Source organism: Eumetopias jubatus, unplaced genomic scaffold (genome assembly GCF_037043125.1).
Source record: "Eumetopias jubatus isolate StellerSeaLion01/CBP00866 unplaced genomic scaffold, mEumJub1_p1.0 scaffold_1, whole genome shotgun sequence".
Classification (NCBI taxonomy): domain Eukaryota; kingdom Metazoa; phylum Chordata; class Mammalia; order Carnivora; family Otariidae; genus Eumetopias; species Eumetopias jubatus.
In genome coordinates, this window is record NW_028274807.1 from 199,336,862 (window position 1) to 199,355,915 (window position 19,054).

At 49.9% G+C, this 19,054-nt stretch overlaps 1 protein-coding gene across 1 annotated transcript; it reads left to right on the forward strand.

Annotated features, from left to right (window-relative positions):
• Positions 1-5,719: 5,719 nt before the first annotated feature.
• On the forward strand, positions 5,720-18,771 carry MON1A (MON1 vesicular trafficking associated A). Its single transcript, XM_028124542.2, has 6 exons — positions 5,720-5,975; positions 14,352-14,491; positions 15,698-16,183; positions 16,761-17,526; positions 18,239-18,386; positions 18,486-18,771. Exons 2-6 carry the CDS (start codon positions 14,365-14,367, stop codon positions 18,624-18,626), a joined length of 1,668 nt encoding a protein of 555 aa, XP_027980343.1. The 5' UTR covers positions 5,720-5,975; positions 14,352-14,364; the 3' UTR covers positions 18,627-18,771.
• Positions 18,772-19,054: the final 283 nt, after the last annotated feature.

The window sequence follows — 19,054 nt, forward strand, 5'->3', positions numbered from 1 at the left end:
AAATCTGGCCAAGAGTGACGTGCGAGGTCTCAGAACTGGAAGGTTATCTGCAAATCTTCCAATCTAGCGGAAAAGCTTTCAGTTTGCAGCTCACTTCCAGGATCTCCGTACAGTTAATCTTCAAATGGCAAGCTCTCAACTTCCCAGGTGGGTTATCTACACTGTCAATACACTTGCTGGTTCCGGCCACTGGTGTCTCTACCAGTGGACCCTTAGGAAAGGTAACCTGACTTTATAGCCTAAATTCAACATCATGGGATCAAACAAATCTGCAAGAAAAGCCTATAAAGCATTCTAAAGTAAAGCCATCCTTATCTGCAGACAAAGGAGGTTGTTGGGTTAAGTACTCTTTAAAATTATCTTCCCACTTTTCAGGCATCTTGTCTGGAAGTCATTCCTTCATTCAAGAACTGTGCGAAGGGTGTGTGTGTGCCAGGCACTGTATCAGGTGCTGGGGCTACAGGAACAAAGCTGATAAAATTTGCTGCCCTACTGGAGATGGGGGTGGGGTAGTTATTGGAGATGGACAACAAACTTTAACAAGATATACAATCTCTGCTGAAATGAGGTTGGTTTCTGTAAGGAGGGAGATGGGAAGCCATTGGAGGGCTCTAAATAGAATAATATCATAACTTCACGTCCATGTTAATACGATCCCTCTGGCTGCTGTGTGGAAGGGCAGAAGCAGTGCAGCTGGTTAGGAGTCTGTTGCAATAAATGCAACCACAGGAGGATGGTACTTCTACCTATGTGGTAACAGTAGAAACAGGAGACATGGACTGGGATGAGGGCAGAGAGGGAAGAATGTGGGCGAAGCAGTTGTGGTAGGAAGAGCAGGAGCTCAGTTTGTGGTAGGTTGAATTTGTGATGCCTAGTATTCAAGTGAGACATGGAATTGGTAGTTGGATACATCAGTCCGGAATTCAGGGTAAAAGGTTAGTGTTAGAGATACAAATCTGGGAGGTATCAGCATATTGCTGGTGCCAGTATCTGAAGCCATGAGCTTGGATGAGGTGACAAAGTGAATGAGAGAGGGGCACATCAGCACTAAGAGGTTGCAAGGAAGAGAAGGAACAGCTACACAGAACTGTGGGTACTTTGACTTTGCTTCCCAAACTGGACCATTGTTGGTGGATCTCTCCCTTATCAGATAGTACTTTGTCCTCTAAAGAGGTAAACCATATTAAGGAACTAATTATTCTTGCCATACACCCAATCTCCTTGGGTAATAATTGCTACTCTTTATCAAACTATATGGCTGGCTTTGTGCTGGCACTTCACTATCTCATTTAATTTTTATAATAATCATATGAGGAAACCCCTTTTATAGTTAAGGAAACCAAAGACCAGAAAAATTAATTGCCGCAGCTGGAAAGTAGGGGGTGGGGGAATCCAACCCAGGTCAGTCCTGTTCCAAGGTTTATGTCCCTGACTACTTTCCCCTTTTCCTTAACATGATTATTGAGGGTTTTCAGAGGAAGCATAAGGAATTTTCTTTTTAACTTACAAGGGCCCATAGTACTTGTAAATTTGTTTTTACTACCCAAGAGCAGGAAATATGAACTATTTAGAAGAGCTGATCCGAGCAGCACCTTCACCTGGAATGGGGTGTACAACGTCTAGTCAGGGAGATGTGCCCACTTTAAGCCCCTAAATCCTTCCAGGGGAGGACTCAGCAAAGAGAAAGACCACGTCCTGTCTTTTGCTCCTTGTTGCCTTGGTCTCATTTGGGGCCAAGACTCTTCAACATGGAAAATAGGATTTGATCAAATGTTAAAATGAGAGACGGGAACCAGGAGAGACACAGGTGATACAAGACCACTGATGGAATTTCCCAGCAGAGCAGAAAACCCAGCTGCCTTGCCAGGAGCTGCCAAGTAATAAAGGCAGGAAGGAAAACTTTGGATTTTCCAGGGAAAGATTGAGTGTTCTTATTATTAGCTCAAAATACTTCCTACCAGGTATCTTACATTTGTAGAGAGGGGAAATGGCTGAAGGTGCTGAAAGGGACATGAGAGGATTTTCTCCTAGTCACACACATAAGATTGCAACTGTACCTCTGAAGCAAATAGTATATTATATGTTAAAAAAAAAAAAGATAGTAGGAAGGGAAAAATGAAGGGGGGAGTCAGGGGGAGACAAACCATGAGGGACGATGAACTCTGAGAAACAAACTGAGGGTTCTAGGGGGAGGGGCATGGGGGTATGGGTTAGCCTGGTGATGGGTTTTAAGGAGGGCACATTCTGCGTGGAGCACTGGGTGTTATATGTAAACAATGAATCATGGAACACTGCATCAAAAACGATGTAATGTATGGTGATTAACATAATAAAATAAAATTTAAAATAAATAAAGTAATTTAAAAAAAAAGATAGCAACAGGGCTGGGAGCAGATCCCAGCCTCAGGGCACAATCAGGCATTTTCACCTTAGCCATGCCCTCCTCCTCGCAGCACCTCAGGTTCTGAAATGTCCGCTGAAGCTATGAAAGAAAATTAATCTGGGGAAGAACAAGAGGTCTTATTTTATCATTGTTCCAGTCCCCACTAGCCTTCACTACTACTGTTGTGGAGATGACATGCTGGGTCCATGAAAATCATGGGCCCAGACAAAACAGAAAGCGGAGATTTAGAGGAGCCCCTGACCTGGAGGGTGACAGAAGGTGCAGGGTATAGTGTTGTTTGTGGCAATGCCCAAGATTTGAAGCTGCATAGTGCAGGGCAGCAGAGCCATCCTGGGACTGGCATTTAGTATTCCAAAAGGCTAAGATTTATTTTTTGGTAATTTCTTATTTCTTTATTTACTAAGTAGGCTCCACACCCAGCCCGGAGCCTGACGTGTAGCTGGAACTCGAAAGCCTGAGATCAAGACCTGAGCTGAAATCAGGAATCATTGATCACCCAACCGACTGAGCCACCCAGGCGCCCCTATTTCTTGGTAATTTCGATCAGCAAAAAGTGACATATAGAAAAGGGTTTTCCCAATATTCAAATACAAGTCAATGAGTGGACTAAAACAGAGTTTGGAATAACAACCTTAAAATGTTTTACTAAGTAGCCACAGTGGTTTGCCTGTTAGAGTGTCCTAGGCACAAGTCTTAGCCAGAAGCCCATGGGGCATGTGGCCACTTACTTGCCTAAGTAGATGCAGTACAGCTGACCCCTGAAGAGCCTAGGGGTTAGGGGCACCAACCACCCTCGCCCCTGTGGAGTTGAAAATCTGTGTAAACCTTTTGACTCCTCCAAAACTTAACTACTTAACAGTGAGAACCATGAGAGGTCACTTTTTACTTGTAATAGCAATTTACCAGAGAGACTCACTGCTCATAAGGAGATGATTAGTGGATACTAGCAACACTTGAGCTCACCACAAAAGCAACAGGAGGTGGCTACTTAATTATAACAATAGTACAGTATGTTCTAGAGTTAATTTTATGCAGTTATGATTTAATACAGCATCTTTACATTTGTTTACATTTCCACTGCAAATGGCACCATGTACAGTCTACAAGTATTTGTGTGGGGGAGTTTAATAAATGTTGACTTTTTATAATAGACTTGTGTATACTTTATGGTAGTAAATTAGATGGACTGGTATGTAGATATATTTTATGCATTTATGACATACCTAACTTTTTCTTAAATTTTTTAAATATTTCTAGGCTATGTGGTTAATCTGCAAGTTTTTTCAAATTGTCACAAATCCAGGGCACCTGGGTGGCTCAGACAGTTAAGTGTCTGCCTTTGGCTCGGGTCATGATCTCAGGGTCCTGGGTTCGAGCCCAGCGTGGAGCTCCGCCCTCAGCAGGGAGTTTCCTTCTCCCTCTGCCCCTCCCCCCATGTGTGCTTGTTTTCTCTCTCTCTCTCTAATAAATAAATGAAATCTTTATTTATTTGACAGAGGGAGAGAGTACAAGCCAGGGGGAGAGCCAAAGGGAGAAGGAGAAGCAGACTTCCCACTGAACAGGGAGCCTGACACAGGGCTCGATCTGGGAACCCTGTGATCATGACCTGAGCCAAAGGCAGATGCCTAACCGACTGAGTCACCCAGGTGCCCCTAAATAAGTAAAATCTTTTAAAAAATGTATTCCAAATTGTCACAAATCCCCCCGGCATTTTCCAATATACTTATTGAAAAAAGTCTGCATATAACAAAACACCTGTTGTTCAAGGGTCAGCTATACTTCCAATGACAGTGGTGTTGTCTGATGGAGCTGATATGCTTGAAAGCAAGAGTGAGACTCTAGAAGAAATCCTGAGGTCAACATAAAGACTGTTGAGGAGACTCATTAGGTATGTTAGGAAACTTTAAATTTGTCTTCTATTGAGATCAATTCTATGGGGTGCAACTTCTGGTTAATGGAATATAGCCAGGATATTTCTGTACCAATCAGAGAATATGAGATTTTCTTGGCTTAAACTTTTTTTTTTTTTTAAGATTTTATTATTTAAGTAACCTCTTCACCCAACGTGGGGCTCCAACTCACAACCCCAAGATCAAGAGTCCCATGCTCAGGGCACTTGGGTGGCTCAGTCAGTTAAGCTCAGGTCATTATCCCAGGGTTCTGGGATTGAGCCCCACCTGGGCTCCCTGCTTAGTGGGGAGCCTTCTCCCTCTCCCTTTCCCTCTCCCACTCCTCCTGCCTGTGCTTGCTCTCTCCCTCTCCCTCTCTGTCAAATAAATAAAATCTTTTAAAAAAAAGCACAAAGCACAGTTTTGTCATCATTTCAGTCACAGACCTGTATTGTGGAGGTAGGCTCTAAGTGGCAGCCATCTGAGACTGTAAGAGAAGCTCAGGGGCAGAGCTTTCCAATTTCAGTGTAGGGCTGAGATAGAGACAAGACACTGCATTCAGGTGCTTGAAGCAGCAGAGAGAATTAAAGGAGTGATTTCAGACTTTTCCTTCATCCTAGAACTGTGGGGGTAATTAACCAGAAAGCTATAAAGTAATTTCATTGCTTCAGAGAAAGCACGAGTGGTATTTTTGTTAATCTCTAATTTTACTTCTTTAAACTGTACTTCAAAAATAAAATTGTGTGGGAAAACTTTATGTTTTCCTGTCGTTTGTATTGCTTTGTGTCTAGGAAATTACAAATGCCCATAACAATCGTTCCTTGCCCTGGTACATCACCTGGGAAGCTTTTAGATACCGATGCCTGAGTCCCATCCCGGTTCGATTAAATCAAAATCTCTAGAAGTGATCAAAATCTCCAGGCATTAGTGATTTTTAAAAATTCCCCAGGTCGTTCTATGTGCAGTCAAAGCTGAGAACTGTTTTAGAGCCTCATACTGATATATTAAAACGTGGCTAAAAGGATGTCTAGCAACAATTGGTGTGCCTACATCCTTTACAACCAGTGTAGCTGGACCCACTAATGACATTTATCCGGCCCCTAAACTTGTACTGTCCTTCCACAGTCAATAGAGGAAACAACCCCAACGTCTCTTCCTTCCCCTTGAAATAAACCTCTAGTTGGCTGGGGAGGAGGGGGCCCGGGGGTCTGGGCCGGCGGTCCACCCATGCCTTTGGGTTCCGGGTAAGCGCTTGGACCAGGTCGCGACGCAAGAGAAGGCGGTGCGGGATGAGGCAAATCCTGTCCCGGGTCAGGCCCCGCCCCCGGGTTTGCCAGGATTGCGCGCCCCGCCCCGCCCCAGAGTGCCGCAGGCGGCCCCGAGCTGCGGACTACAGTTCCCACAATGCACCCCGGGGCGGGCAGGGCTGGGCCGAGCGGCTGGAGCCGGGCCTCCGCCACGAGAGACCGGCGAAGGCTGTCTTCCTGGGCCGGCGGCCGGGCGAGGGACGGTGGGAGGGGGCGGTGGCCGCACAGTGGCCATGTCTGCGTCCGCAGGGGGCCGTGGCCCCGCGAACCTGCGCCCTCAGTCCAGGTCCGGCCGGGCAACAGTGCTCTCCCGGGGGTCCGGCAGAGTGCAGTGACCGGCAATCTCTGTGCGTCCAGGGCCCCCCGGAGAAACAGGTGAGTACGACTGCCAACCCACGTGGCCTGGGGGTACCGAGAGACTGGAGAGCTGTCATCCTTGGAGCGAGGGGCATGAAGAGAGGGCGCCCCTGCTGCCTACGCTGCCATTTGCGGTAGGAGGTCTTAGTCTCTTTGGGGTGCCTTAGCCGGTTGGCCCCCAGGTGGAGAATACAAAAAGGCGAGGGCCGGAATCCTTCCTTTGGCTGGGAGGGCAAAGTCCTGTAGGGGCCAGTAGCCAGGTAGGACCCGTCCCCCAAGGCACCCGCATTCCCCCCCCCATAAAGTCGTCTCAAAGATCGGCAGAGGTGACTGTGGGGTGAGCGGGGCAGCTCCTGGAAGTGTCCTGAGGCTTTGAACTTTGCTCTCGAGGGTGCCCTGGCTCAGATAACACGTCTGCCCCTTGTACTGAGTGAGCAGTCCTTTCTGGGTTCCAGTTTGCTGGGGGAGGGTGAGCAGCCTTTGTAAGAGAGGGGAGTGGCCACCAGCAGTGACAAGTACCAGGCCATGCTCTCAGCAGGAGTAGGCATCCTGCTGAAACAGCTACAGCACAGCCTCACCAGGGGCCTGTCTCCCATGCACCCATGCATCCTGGCACTACCCTCCCATCTGGAGCCCACTCCCAAAAGAGTCAAAGAGAACAGAGCACTATTTAAGTAGGAAGAGGGAGCAACAGTGGTAGGGAGCCAGTAGGGAGGGGCTCTTGAAGGCTCTACCTGCTCCAGGGTGGGCACAGAAGAAGGGCTGATGGACCCAGCCTCTTTGATGACATTGCTTGTGGGCACAGCAGAGCACTTCTAGGTAAAGTAGCATGCCCTGGGGGCTTCTAGAAAGGCTGCCTGAGAAGGGGCCCCAAGGGCACATTTGGGACTGGTTCCAAGAGACCTCTCTTGCTTAAGGGCTTCAGGCCCAACCTCCCAGGAGCTTCAGTCATGCAGGTTATGGCTCCAATGGGGGCTGGGGTGGGGTTTGCTGTGAGTCACTCACCCTCCCTGCCTAGTTTCCAGAGTAAGTGTCCAAAGAACTGTTTGCTTCATCAGGACTTCTGGATGGATCCCCAGATTGGCCTTGGAGATGCTGAGGTGCTACATGATTTCAGGTAGCAGGGGAACTATTGTAAAGGAAGCCACTGCTAGCCCCAGCCAGTTGACCCTGTCCTCACTCCATGCATTTACCATGCTGGGTACCCCTCAGCCACACTGGGCTCAGTCACCTGAAGCCCACAAGGGATTGGTGGGTAGTGGGCCCCCAAGACACTGGGCAAGTTGCTGTAGACCTTGTTTGGGTCTTTGAGCCAAAGGTGCAAGGCACAGAGCAGGGGCACGTGGCCGACCAAAGAGTTCAACTTGGGAGATCCAGGAGCAGCAGAAAACCAATGGTCTGTTCCTACCACGTCAGGCCCAGTGAAGGAAGAGCCAGTAAGCCTGGAGGAACTCCCAGTCCTAGGCCCACAGACATCTCTTTGACTGGACATCACAGGTGGCTCATTTCAGGCCAGAGCCTACCTGGCTTCATGAGGTCAGAATCATGTTTTGCCTGGCCAGCTCACTCAGGGCCTAGCTCAGGGTGAGCCAGCTCTCAAAGGACTGATTTATGGGGCAGAAACCACTGGATCTGTCTGTAAGTGCAGCTACATATGGTCCGAATGCTAAGTAAAAATAATCATGGTGTGCTAATGGCAGCAGCTGAGTGTACAAGTGCCTACCCTGTGCCAGGGTAACCAAATTACATGGATTATCTCATTTAGTCCTCCCACAACTCAGGGAATCAGCACTATCATTATCCCCATTTTATAGATAAGAAAACTAAAGACTTATAAAACCAAACCAGGTTCATCCAGGTCCCTCTGACTCCAGGGCCATTGTTCTTGAGCACTTGACTACTACCAAACACAAATCTTCTCCACAGACAGGGATCTCCAGAGGCTGCATTATAACTGGATGTTCTTTGAGGATCTTTCACCTTTTCCCTCCCAAAATTTTTATCTAGCAAATGTTGATTAAACTCCTCCTGCGTGTGGAGCTGACATATTGAAATTTGTGGCAGGTCACAGGGTGACCTTCAATGTAGAAAACTGAAGCAGGGCAAAAGGGGTGAGAATCAGGGATATTGCAGGAAGTCCTCTCTGATAGGTAACACTTGAGCAACAACCTGAAGGAAGTGAGAGAGCAGGTCATGTCAATATCGAGCCCAAGCAGTGGACTAGGTAAGGTGGAGGGCAGAGAGAAAGGCAGGGAGACGTGGTCCAGGCAGAAAGCTCAGCAAGGGCAAAGTTGTGAAGTGAAAAAAGTGCTCAGGATTTACATTTACATTTACATTATCCTAAAGGAAATCCACGAGATCAGTGTGGCTGGGCTGAAGTAAAGCGAGTGGGGGAAGGGATAGGAGATGAGGTCAAAGAAGTAATGGTGGGGTGGGGGGGGATAGAGCGGGGCCTGTGCACTGCTGTGAGGAAATTGGCTTTCTCATTGAATGAATGGGAACCATTACAGAGTTGTGAGCAGGGGAATTACATGACCTGACTTCTTTTTCAAGAGGATCACTTTGAGTGCTGTGCGAGGGACAGACTGTGCAGGGACAAAGGCAGAACTGGGGAGACTGGTTAAAAGACAGGTGCGACATTCCTAGAGAGAGAATGGTAGCCTGGACCAATGTGGTAGTGGTGGCAGTGATGAGCAGTGGTTGGATTCTGGATATGGGTATTTCCCGTTTAACATCAGTAATCTACGAAAGTTGGGCATTATGTCTGGAATCACTAACTTAGTGTCTGTTTCCCATTATTTTAAATGGGGAAAAGTATAATGCTTCCCTCATCAATCCCAAATCCCTAATTTCCTAAAACAGTACTAAATCCCAGGAAAAATATATACCTAATATATGCCTAGTAAGTTATAGTGTTAGGATATAAAATGCTTAAAGCATTTCCTCCTGATCACCAAACACTGTTTGCTGCTTTGATGCAGTATCATGGCCTCTTTCAGTACCTGTAACAGCCACGATGCAAGTAAGCCCCTTTTGTTGCCACTCCACTCCACTGTCTGATTTGGAATATAATTCGAGGCTTTAAATGCACATTACTTTGATTAAAATCTAGATCAAGTTCTGATGAGGTAAATATGCATTTTTTTTCTGTATAAACATAAGCTGAATCAATACAAGTTTGTTGTATTAGTTATCTATTGCTGTGTAACAAATTACCCCAAAACTTAGCAGCTTAACACAATAATAAATATTTATTATTTCACGCAATTCCTATGGGGATTTGGGAGGAATTTGGGAGCAGCTTAGCTGGATGGTTCAGGCTCAGATTCTCTCATGACACTGCAATCATCGGAAGGCCTGACTGGAGCCAGATGATTTGCTTCCAGGATTGCTCACTCACGTGACTGGCACATTTGATACTGCCTGTTTGCAGGTCTCAGTTTCTTGCCATGAGGTTCTCTCTGTAGGGCTGCTCAAGTGTCCTCACAACATGGCTAATGGCTCTACCTGAAGAGGGTGATCCAAGAGAGAAAGGCAGCAGCCACAGTATCTTTTATGACCTAGCCTCAGAAACCCACATTGTTATTTTCACATTATCCTATTGGTTATATAGATCAGCCCTGTTCAGTGTGGGAGGGGAGTACACAAAGGCATGAATAGCAGGAGTTGAGGATCACTGGGGGCCATCTTGAAGGCTGGCTACCACAGTTGGGTATTAAAAACTAAAAGGAATTCTATGGGGAAAATATTAACAAGAGAGACATTTTGCTGGGTGCACCTGTATTCTAAAGTACAGGTGACAGGATTTGCTAGTGGTTCGGTATATGAGGTGTGAGGAAAAGAGATGACTCAAGATCATTTTCTGAATAACTGAAAGGATGATGTCTTTCATGGAGATGGATAAAACTCTGGGAGGAATAAGTGGGGGGTTCTTTGTTTGTTTTAAGATTTTATTTATTTATTTGACAGAGATAGAGACAGTGAGAGAGGGAACACAGGCAGGGGGAATGGGAGAGGGAGAAGCTGAGCAGAGAGCCTGATGGGCTCGATCCCAGGACCCTGGGATCATGACCTGAGCCAAAGGCAGACACTTAACGACTGAGCCACATAGGCACTCATGGGAGGAATAAGTTTTTAAGAGGATGATCAGGAACTCAGTTTTGGACATAGAACTTTGAGATACTGTAAGACATCCAAGGGCAGGCATCAAGTAGACAGTTAAATGTGTGTGCTTCTAGAAGTCAGAAGAGAGATTGGCGCTAGAAATAGAAATTGGAATCATTAATGTATCAATGGAATTTAAAACCATGAGACTGAATAAGATCACCAGTAGATTGAATGAGGACAGGGAAGAGATCTAAGGACTGAAATCTGGGTCCCCTAACTGTCAGAAGAACTACAAAAAGGACTTAGAAGAAATGGTCCATGAGGTAGGAGGAGAACCAAGGAAGGAGAGTGGTGTACCAGAAGCCAAGAAGAAAAAAATGTTTCAAAAGAGAGGAAATGATCAAGTGTATCCATTGCTACTGAGTGAAGTGAGATGATCCTGAAGTCAACTGGCAACCTTGATAGGAGGAGTGTTACTAGAGTAATGGAGACGCAAGTCTAGTTGGAGTGGCTTCAAGAGTGAGTGGGAGAAGTGGAGAGGCTGTGGCAGTTTACTTCTTGATTACCAGATATCCACGACTCTCCACATTTCCCAGTCCCTCTGGCTATGTGACTAGTTCTGGCCAATCTGGGCTTTGAAGTATTTAAGAACTCATACATGACCTTCCAGCCCTGTCTTCCACTGACCAGTGATGTGGGAAAAGCACATATTCCAATGGCAGAGCTATGAGATGCAAATAACTTGGATTTCTGAATCACTGCTTGGAAGGGAGCTGAATTACTACCAGACCCATGGTAGATTTTGTGTGAGCAAAAAATAAGCCTTTATGTGTAAAGCCTCTGCCATTTTGGCATTCATTTGTTATACAGCATAACCTAGCCCACCTGACTAATTAAACTCCAAGTATTATTTACTATTTTGAGGTTTGTTTGTTTTATAAAGGGCAGCAAAAAAATGGGGTGGAACCTAGAGGGAGGTTTGTTTTAACTTTTTAATTGAGGGACGCCTGGGTGGCTCAGTTGGTTAGGCGACTGCCTTCGGCTCAGGTCATGATCCTGGAGTCCCGGGATCGAGTCCTGCATCGGGCTCTCCGCTCAGCGGGGAGTCTGCTTCTCCCTCTGACCCTCTTCCCTCTCGTGCTCTCTGTCTCTCATTCTCTCTCTCAAATAAATAAATAAAATCTTTAAAAAAAAACTTTTTAATTGAAATAAGACAGATGTAAAGTTCATAAATCATAAGTACAGCTCAGTCAATTATAACAGAGTGAACACACCCCAGGGAAGGTGTCTTGAAAATGGACGAAGCGTCAGCATATTGGTGATGGATAGGGGAGAAGGGGAAACCAATGATCTAGGAGAGAGGGACAGCTGCTGAAGCCATGCGCTGTGCTTGTGTGGGCAAGAGGGACTGGAATGGGGGAGTTTGCCCCCGGTGGAGCACGACAGCTCATCTTCAGTGAGAAGGAAGGTGGCGTCTGACAGGAGAGGTGAGCTGGTGGTGGGAATCTTGGAAGTTCTCTTTGGCTGACTTCTGTTTCCTCAGCGGTATGACAGATAGTGCTGAGTGAGCGTGGGAGAAGCAGGTGAGGCAAGTTTGAGAAGAGAGAAGGTGTAAACTGGTTGACCAGTGGAGTGGGAAAGTGAGGCAACATAGAAATGTGGTAATTGTTTTTTTTTTTTAAGATTTTATTTATTTATTTGTCAGAGGGAGCAAGCGAGAGAGAGCACAAGCAGGGGGAGTGGCAGGCAGAGGGAGAAGCAGGCTCCCTGCTGAGCAGGGAGCCTGATACGGGGCTCAATCCCAGGACCCTGGGATCATGACCTGAAATGAAGGCAGATGCTTCACTGACTGAGCCACCCAGGTGCCCCAGAAATGTGGTAATTTAAAGCAATGGTTCTGGACCTTCTCCGCGGAAGGAAGCACGTAGCAATCCAGGTTTCCAGAAATGTGGTAATTCCTTTTTCTTAAGATTTTATTTATTTATTTGACAGAGAGAGACACAGTGAGAGAGGGAACACAGGCAGGGGGAGTGGGAGAGGGAGAAGCAGGCTCCTGGCTGAGCGGAGAGCCCGATGTGGGCTCGATCCCAGGACCCCAGGATCATGACCTGAGCCGAAGGCAGACGCTCAACAACTGAGCCACCCAGGTGCCCCAGAAATGTGGTAATTTAAAGCAATGGTTCTGGACCTTCTCCTCAGAAGGAAGCAAATAGCAATCCAGGTTTCCATCCAGGGAGCCAGGTCCAGAAGCCCTGGCCACAACCGTGGGACTGTCGGTAGCAGATTGCCCTCTGCCTGGACTCGGACAGACTCACCTCTCTGGGGTCACTCTCTCTTCACGTAGCAGTGCAGGCCCCAATCTGGCTTTTAGGGTAGCTTGTGAAAGAATGGTCTCCAAGGTTCTCATGGGGCCTATGTCTTCCTTTGGAAGACCTAGCCATGCCCTCGTTACTGTAGCACCCACTGCCCTGGCCTCTGTGGTGTTACGATGGTTGTTTTGGCCTGTTTGGGATTTCTCCCATGGCTCTCCGTCTCTGTCTCTGAGCAGACCTTTCTGAACAGGTTGCTGTTGAGGGCAAGTAGCCTCTTAGTTACTCTGGCCCTTTGTCAGACAAGGGGGCCTAAGGTGGTCCTCATGCTAGGAACCATCACTCTTGATTGTCCTGATGGACAGGATTAGTGGCCTAGAAAATCCCCAAAGGTGGCTGTTCTCCCAAATGATGTTTCTTTGGTCCGACTCTATGTGGGGTGATGCTGTGGGCCAGGGGTGCCCAGCCTTCACTTGTTGTGTGATGCTCCAGGGCTGCCCTGTCTGTTTTGCACATTGAACTTCTGCAAAAGACTCATTTGAAGAAAGGATTCCATAGCTTCCAACAAAGATGACAAAACAAAAGGAGCTTGAAAGTCAATTCTTTACAGGAGCTCCCTGATAGGAGCTCTGGTGGGATGGGGCTGAGGGGTCTGAGAGAGTGCTCATGGATACAGACGACCTGGGACCGCACAAATGCGAGTGATGGGGATGCCGTCTCTTTGAGATTGCTCTCTTCGTGAACATTTTTGAGCACCTACTTCACGCCAGGCTCAGGGAGGAGCCGTTTGCCCAAGGTTGCAGAGCTAGTGGGAAACAAGGTCTCAGTTATTCCCTATGACTCTGCCTTAGGAAGGCAGGGATAGGGTCACTAACACCAGTCCCTCCCAGGCCCTTGGCCTGCCTGCATGACCTCTTCGTGAGTCTCTGACTGGTCTTTGCTGCCCTTCTAGCCTGTCCAGCCAGATTTGTCTTCACGAAAGGGTCAGTGCCTCAGATGGAACCCTTCCCCTGGGAGTGTATATTGCCCCCCAAGTGAAGGCCCTTCAGCTTGCCATTCAGGGGCCCGAGGGGTGACTCCAGGTGAGCCATCCAATTTCATTATCCCTGCCATCCACTCCCAGCCACCTCCACCAGGCCCAGAGATCAAGCTGAGTCTATGCTGGCCATCAGATGGGCACTGAGAACCGTCATGTCTCTAGTTGTTTGTAATTTGTAAGGCAAGCCCCAGTGCCAAAATCAGAAAGTACAACAGTGTATTTGGAAAAAAGCCAGCCTGAAGACAAGCGTGTTTGTTCTTTCTTTGCAAATATCCAGAAAGCACTATTGGTCTACCCAGTTTTGAATGGGGAAACGTTCGTGGTAGGATGTGCGCTAAAAGACAGCAGGATACAGAATTGTTGCAATTCCCAGCTCCCAGCTTCCTCCCTGTTGTGACATCAGGCAAGGTATCTAAACTCTCCCAGCTTCAGTCCCTTGATCTATAAAGCTAGCCTGAGACAGGAGCACCTGCCCCAGGGTGGAGTGATTAGGCTTGGATAACTGTCTACTGAACTTCCTAGCACGCTGCCTTGGCGCTCAATGTTAGCTGCTGTTATCAGTTTGTTAAAAAAAAAAAAAATTATTTACCTTTTATGTACATTAAAAAAAAACTGGGAGGAAATACACCAAAATGCGAACAGTGAAAGATCCTGAAAGGTGGGAGAATGGTGACATTTCTTTCTTTAGACCTTGTTGTATTTTCCAAGTTTTCTACGGTGAGTAGGTACAACGAATTCTTTCTTCCTTTTCTATTTAGAAAAAGAACAACATACTTCATTTTTTAGAGGTGACTACGCAGAACCCATTCCCCAGAGGTTTGAGCTAGTTGGGTCCTGGTGAGGGATGCTTTCCTGTACTTACCACGTTAATTATGCCTGTGACTCCTGCCAACAGCACCTTCCCCCTTAGCCTCGATGACACCTTTGTTTGCCCCACAGGCAAGCCTGAAGGATGGCTGCTGACATGCAGAGGAAGAGAAGCAGCGAATGCCCTGATGGCACATTGGCTCCTTCTGATGGGCAGAATATGGAGAGAGCTGAGAGCCCCACACCAGGACTGGCTCAGGGAATGGAGCCAGGTACGGGCAGAGTGTGCAGCTCCAGGAAGCTGACAGCGAGAGCAGCCTCCAGGGCCACTGGGATTCCCAACCAGTCTTTCGCTCCCCCTCATTCACGTATTTGTTCAGTCACTCCTGGGCTATTTGTCAGGTGCCGGGGACACTGCAGGGAACTGGGTTCAGTCCAGCTGTTTCCGGCCTTCCTCTCCAGTTCGTGTAGGGCTGCTCACCCTGTGCCAGCATGGCTCCTCCTCCTGTTTCCTGGGTCTGCAGTGTACCTTCCTGGCTCCTTCTCCCTCCCTCGGCTCTCAGCTTAAATATCACCTCCTCACAAGTCAGGCCTGCCTGCTCTGACCATGCCCTCTACGGGATACTCATTATTTTGTAACTTTATGTGTTTATGTGTGTATTGCACATCTGTCATCCCCAAGATTGTGAGCTCTTTGAGCACAGAGTGGTTGTATCCCCAATACCTGTAGAGTACCGAACTCCTCATAGAGACTCAAAATATATCTGTTGAATTATTCTGCCAAAAAAAATCAGTAAAGGAGGACTGACATGGTCCCTGCCTTAGGGCAGCCACCAGCTAGTGGGGCCATTACACTGGAGTGAGTTAGGAACTATGGCCTGAGCAGAGTCAGGGAGACTTCTCACAGGGAGAGAGAGTCACTGAACGCAGGAACCCCATTGCGGTGGGGGAGAAGGGTAACAACTGACAAGTGGCACAAGAGAAGTCAAGGAGGGAGATGTGACAGAGTGCCTAGGGTTGGAGGTCAGGTGAGGAGGTAACTAACGTTTTTGCTGAGAGCTGAAGTGTGACAAGGAGCCGGCCATATGAGGAGGTTCCAGTGCCTTCCAGGCAGAGGGAACAGCAGGTGCGGAGGCCCTGAGGTGGGTGGGGTGTGTAGAGGGTGTCCAAAGAGCAGGTGGATGAAGGTCAGTGTGAGTGGAATGGGTAAGGACTGTGAGATGAGAGTGAGAGAAGCAAGCAAATACCAGCCGCCCCTGCAGCCACAAGGGGTTTGGGTCTTAGTCCCAGTGTGATGGGTGGAGACTGGTAGTCTCTCAGTGGCAGGGAGGCATAACTCACAGTAGGCAGTAGTAGGAGGGAACAGCGGCTTGTCTCGCCGGGACAGGCAGTGAGGCTAGAGTGCCATATTAGGCACCTGCTGGTAAGGTGGTCGGCCAGTGGGTCCTGCTCTAAGCACCAGTGCTTTTGGCCGGCAGGTGCCGGGCAGGAGGGTGCCATGTTCGTCCATGCCCGTTCCTACGAGGACCTGACGGAATCGGAGGATGGGGCAGCTTCTGGGGACAGCCCTAAGGAGGGTGTCGGGGGTCCCCCACCACTGCCTGCAGACATGCGCCAGATCAGCCAGGACTTCAGTGAGCTGAGCACCCAGCTGACGGGTGTGGCCCGAGACCTGCAGGAGGAGATGCTGCCAGGAAGCTCTGAGGACTGGCCAGAGTCTTCAGGGGCAGTTGGGCGGCCAGCCACAGAACCCCCCAGGGAGGGCACAGGCGAGGGGGATGACGAGGAGGCTGCCGAGGCATGGCGACTGCACCAGAAGCACGTCTTTGTGCTGAGCGAGGCGGGGAAGCCTGTGTACTCCCGCTATGGGTCAGAGGAGGCGCTTTCCAGCACCATGGGTGTCATGGTGGCCCTGGTGTCCTTCCTGGAGGCAGACAAGAATGCCATTCGTTCTATCCATGCAGGTGAGCCACCTGGAAAGGGGGGCAGGGAGGGCTCCCCTGGCCACGGTTAATTCATAGGTCCTGGACCCCTGGGGACTAGAGAGGGCTGGGATGTGCTATGTGAGGGGGTCCAAGGGCAATCCCTCCGCCTCGCTGGGCTTCAGTATTGTCATCTGAACATGGATAGCAACACTGCCTGCCTGATAGGGCTATTGTGAGGGCCAGAGGTGGCTCTGACGTGGGCTTTGCCCTTGGAGAGAACCAGAAATCTGGGGAGGTGACCAAAAAGCCCCAGGTCCCAGCTCTTGCCGTTTAACACAAGCATGTTTTTCTGAAGTGCTCACTGCATTTTGGCTGGTGCCGGTCTGTGAACCAAGTGGAAGGGACAGGCCTGGAGTCCTCAGGGAAAGGGGACCTTGGGCTGCCGTTTTTATCTTCATCATCCTTAAGTCCCTACTGTGTGCAGAGCTCTGAGGGAGGGTGGAGAGGATGTAGAAGGCGACAAACTGCGTAGGAAGCCAGGGCTCCAAGGGAGCTGGGCAAGGCCAATCCAAGAAGGCTTCCCGGAGAAGCTGACACCCCCTCCCTCCACCTTCAGATGGCTACAAGGTAGTATTCGTGCGCCGGAGCCCACTGGTGCTGGTGGCAGTGGCGCGCACGCGGCAGTCGGCGCAGGAACTGGCGCAGGAGCTGCTCTACATCTACTACCAGATCCTGAGCCTTCTTACGGGCGCGCAGCTGAGCCACATCTTCCAGCAGAAGCAGAACTACGACCTGCGGCGCCTGCTCTCGGGCTCGGAGCGCATCACCGACAACCTGCTGCAGCTCATGGCGCGAGACCCCAGCTTCCTCATGGGGGCGGCGCGCTGCCTGCCCCTGGCAGCGACGGTGCGCGACGCGGTGAGTGCCAGCCTGCAGCAGGCGCGTGCGCGCAGCCTCGTCTTCTCCATCCTGCTGGCACGCAACCAGCTCGTGGCGCTAGTGCGCCGCAAGGACCAATTCCTGCACCCCATCGACCTGCACCTGCTCTTCAACCTCATCAGTTCCTCCTCGTCCTTCCGCGAGGGCGAGGCCTGGACGCCCGTGTGCCTGCCCAAATTTAATGCAGCCGGCTTCTTCCACGCACACATCTCTTACCTGGAGCCTGACACCGATCTCTGCCTGCTGCTCGTCTCCACCGACCGGGAGGACTTCTTTGCAGTCTCTGACTGCCGCCGCCGCTTTCAGGAGCGCCTGCGGAAGCGCGGAGCCCACCTGGCGCTGCGGGAGGCCCTACGCACGCCCTACTACAGTGTTGCTCAAGTGGGCATCCCGGACCTGCGCCACTTCCTCTATAAGTCAAAGAGCTCGGGACTCTTCACCAGGTGAGGGAGGGCCTTGGGGACACTGCTTGAGGGAGATAGGGGTGGGGATGGGGAGAAGGATTGGTCCTGAGCCCTGATGCAGTCCTGAAGCTGACCGCTCCTCTGGGATTGGACTGACGTGTTGGGTCTGCTTCCCTCTGACATCAGGGACCCAGTCTCCCTATCCCTCTGCTCCCTATGGGCATACACCTCTCCACTTTGTTACCCAGAAAGCCTTGAAATGCCCAATACACCCAGGGAAGGAAGCTGGAACCGAGGTCTCCTGGATCTCCTGCCCTGGAGCAAGTCTGCCTTAGGGGTCATTTTAGTCCAGTCCAGGAGGCACAGTACTCCTCCTCCAACAGAGGGGCTGGGGGCCAGATGTGGCATCTTCGATCCTCCCATTACCCCTTTTTGGGTTCCCAAATCACTCTTCCTCTCCTTCAGACCTGTCCTTCTGTCTTAGACACCTAAACTCAGATTGGCCTCTCCAAGGGAAGGTCACCAAAGATGCCATGAACTTGGGGGAGGGGGAAGAAAAGGGCTCCAGTCTGGGTGGGCCTAGCCCTGTCCTGGAGAGTCTTCTGTGGTAGGTAGACAGTGCCCTATCCTGGGAGAACATTTAGAGGGTAGGACACATGGCAGAGTCTCCCTGGCTAGGAATGGTTTGTTTCTGGGTCTCCAGAGAAGGCACTGGAAGTCATTTCTTTGCGAACCCCACCCCCATCTCCAGCCCTGAGATTGAGGCCCCGTACACCAGTGAAGAGGAGCAGGAGCGGCTGCTGGGTCTCTACCAGTACCTGCACAGCCGAGCCCACAACGCCTCCCGCCCACTCAAGACCATCTACTACACAGGCCCCAATGAGAACCTCCTGGCCTGGGTAAGGTGGCCCTGGGCTGGCCTGGGCTTTATCGGGATCCTGGGCAGGGGGCCTGAGGGCTACCTAACCTCAATGACTACCCTGTGCCCCCTCCTCCAGGTGACAGGTGCCTTTGAGCTCTACATGTGCTACAGCCCCCTGGGGACCAAGGCATCGGCCGTCAGTGCCATCCATAAGCTGATGCGCTGGATCCGCAAAGAAGAAGACCGCCTCTTCATCCTCACGCCCCTCACCTACTGATGGGAATGTGTGTGGGTTCAGCCCTCTTCGGTACACTGGGCCATGGAAGCCACGGGAGCCTCCACGTGGGCTGGCCTCTGTTGCCCAGGCAGCAGGGGGGACTGTGGGTTGGTGCGTGCATTAAAGTGCTTTGGGGAAGACACTCGTTGGGCCTTGTCACTGGTCCCTTCACTCACCCACTCTCACTCACATACAGATACCGAATCCTTCTCCCTGGTCCTTCCCCGTGCTCCCCCATGCACAGGGCCACATGCACATTTGAGTCCTCCCTCCCTTGCACAGCATCAGGCCACCAGCACTCAGAGTCAAAACTGGGGCTGGGGCTCTCTGCATTCAGCTAAAGTCTTGCCACACATAAAGTGTTCTCCAGCACCTCCTGGCCTTGCACCCCACCGCCCCACCCCAACACTCAGTCGGAGCCCTGGTGC

Excerpts from the sequence above, each read along its gene's own strand:
- MON1A (XM_028124542.2), top strand. The coding sequence starts at position 14,365 with ATGGCTGCTGACATGCAGAGGAAGAGAAGCAGCGAATGCCCTGATGGC. Across the intron at positions 14,492-15,697 it reads GGCTCAGGGAATGGAGCCAG|GTGCCGGGCAGGAGGGTGCC; the intron begins GTACGGGCAGAG and ends TTTGGCCGGCAG. Across the intron at positions 17,527-18,238 it reads AGCTCGGGACTCTTCACCAG|CCCTGAGATTGAGGCCCCGT; the intron begins GTGAGGGAGGGC and ends CCCCATCTCCAG.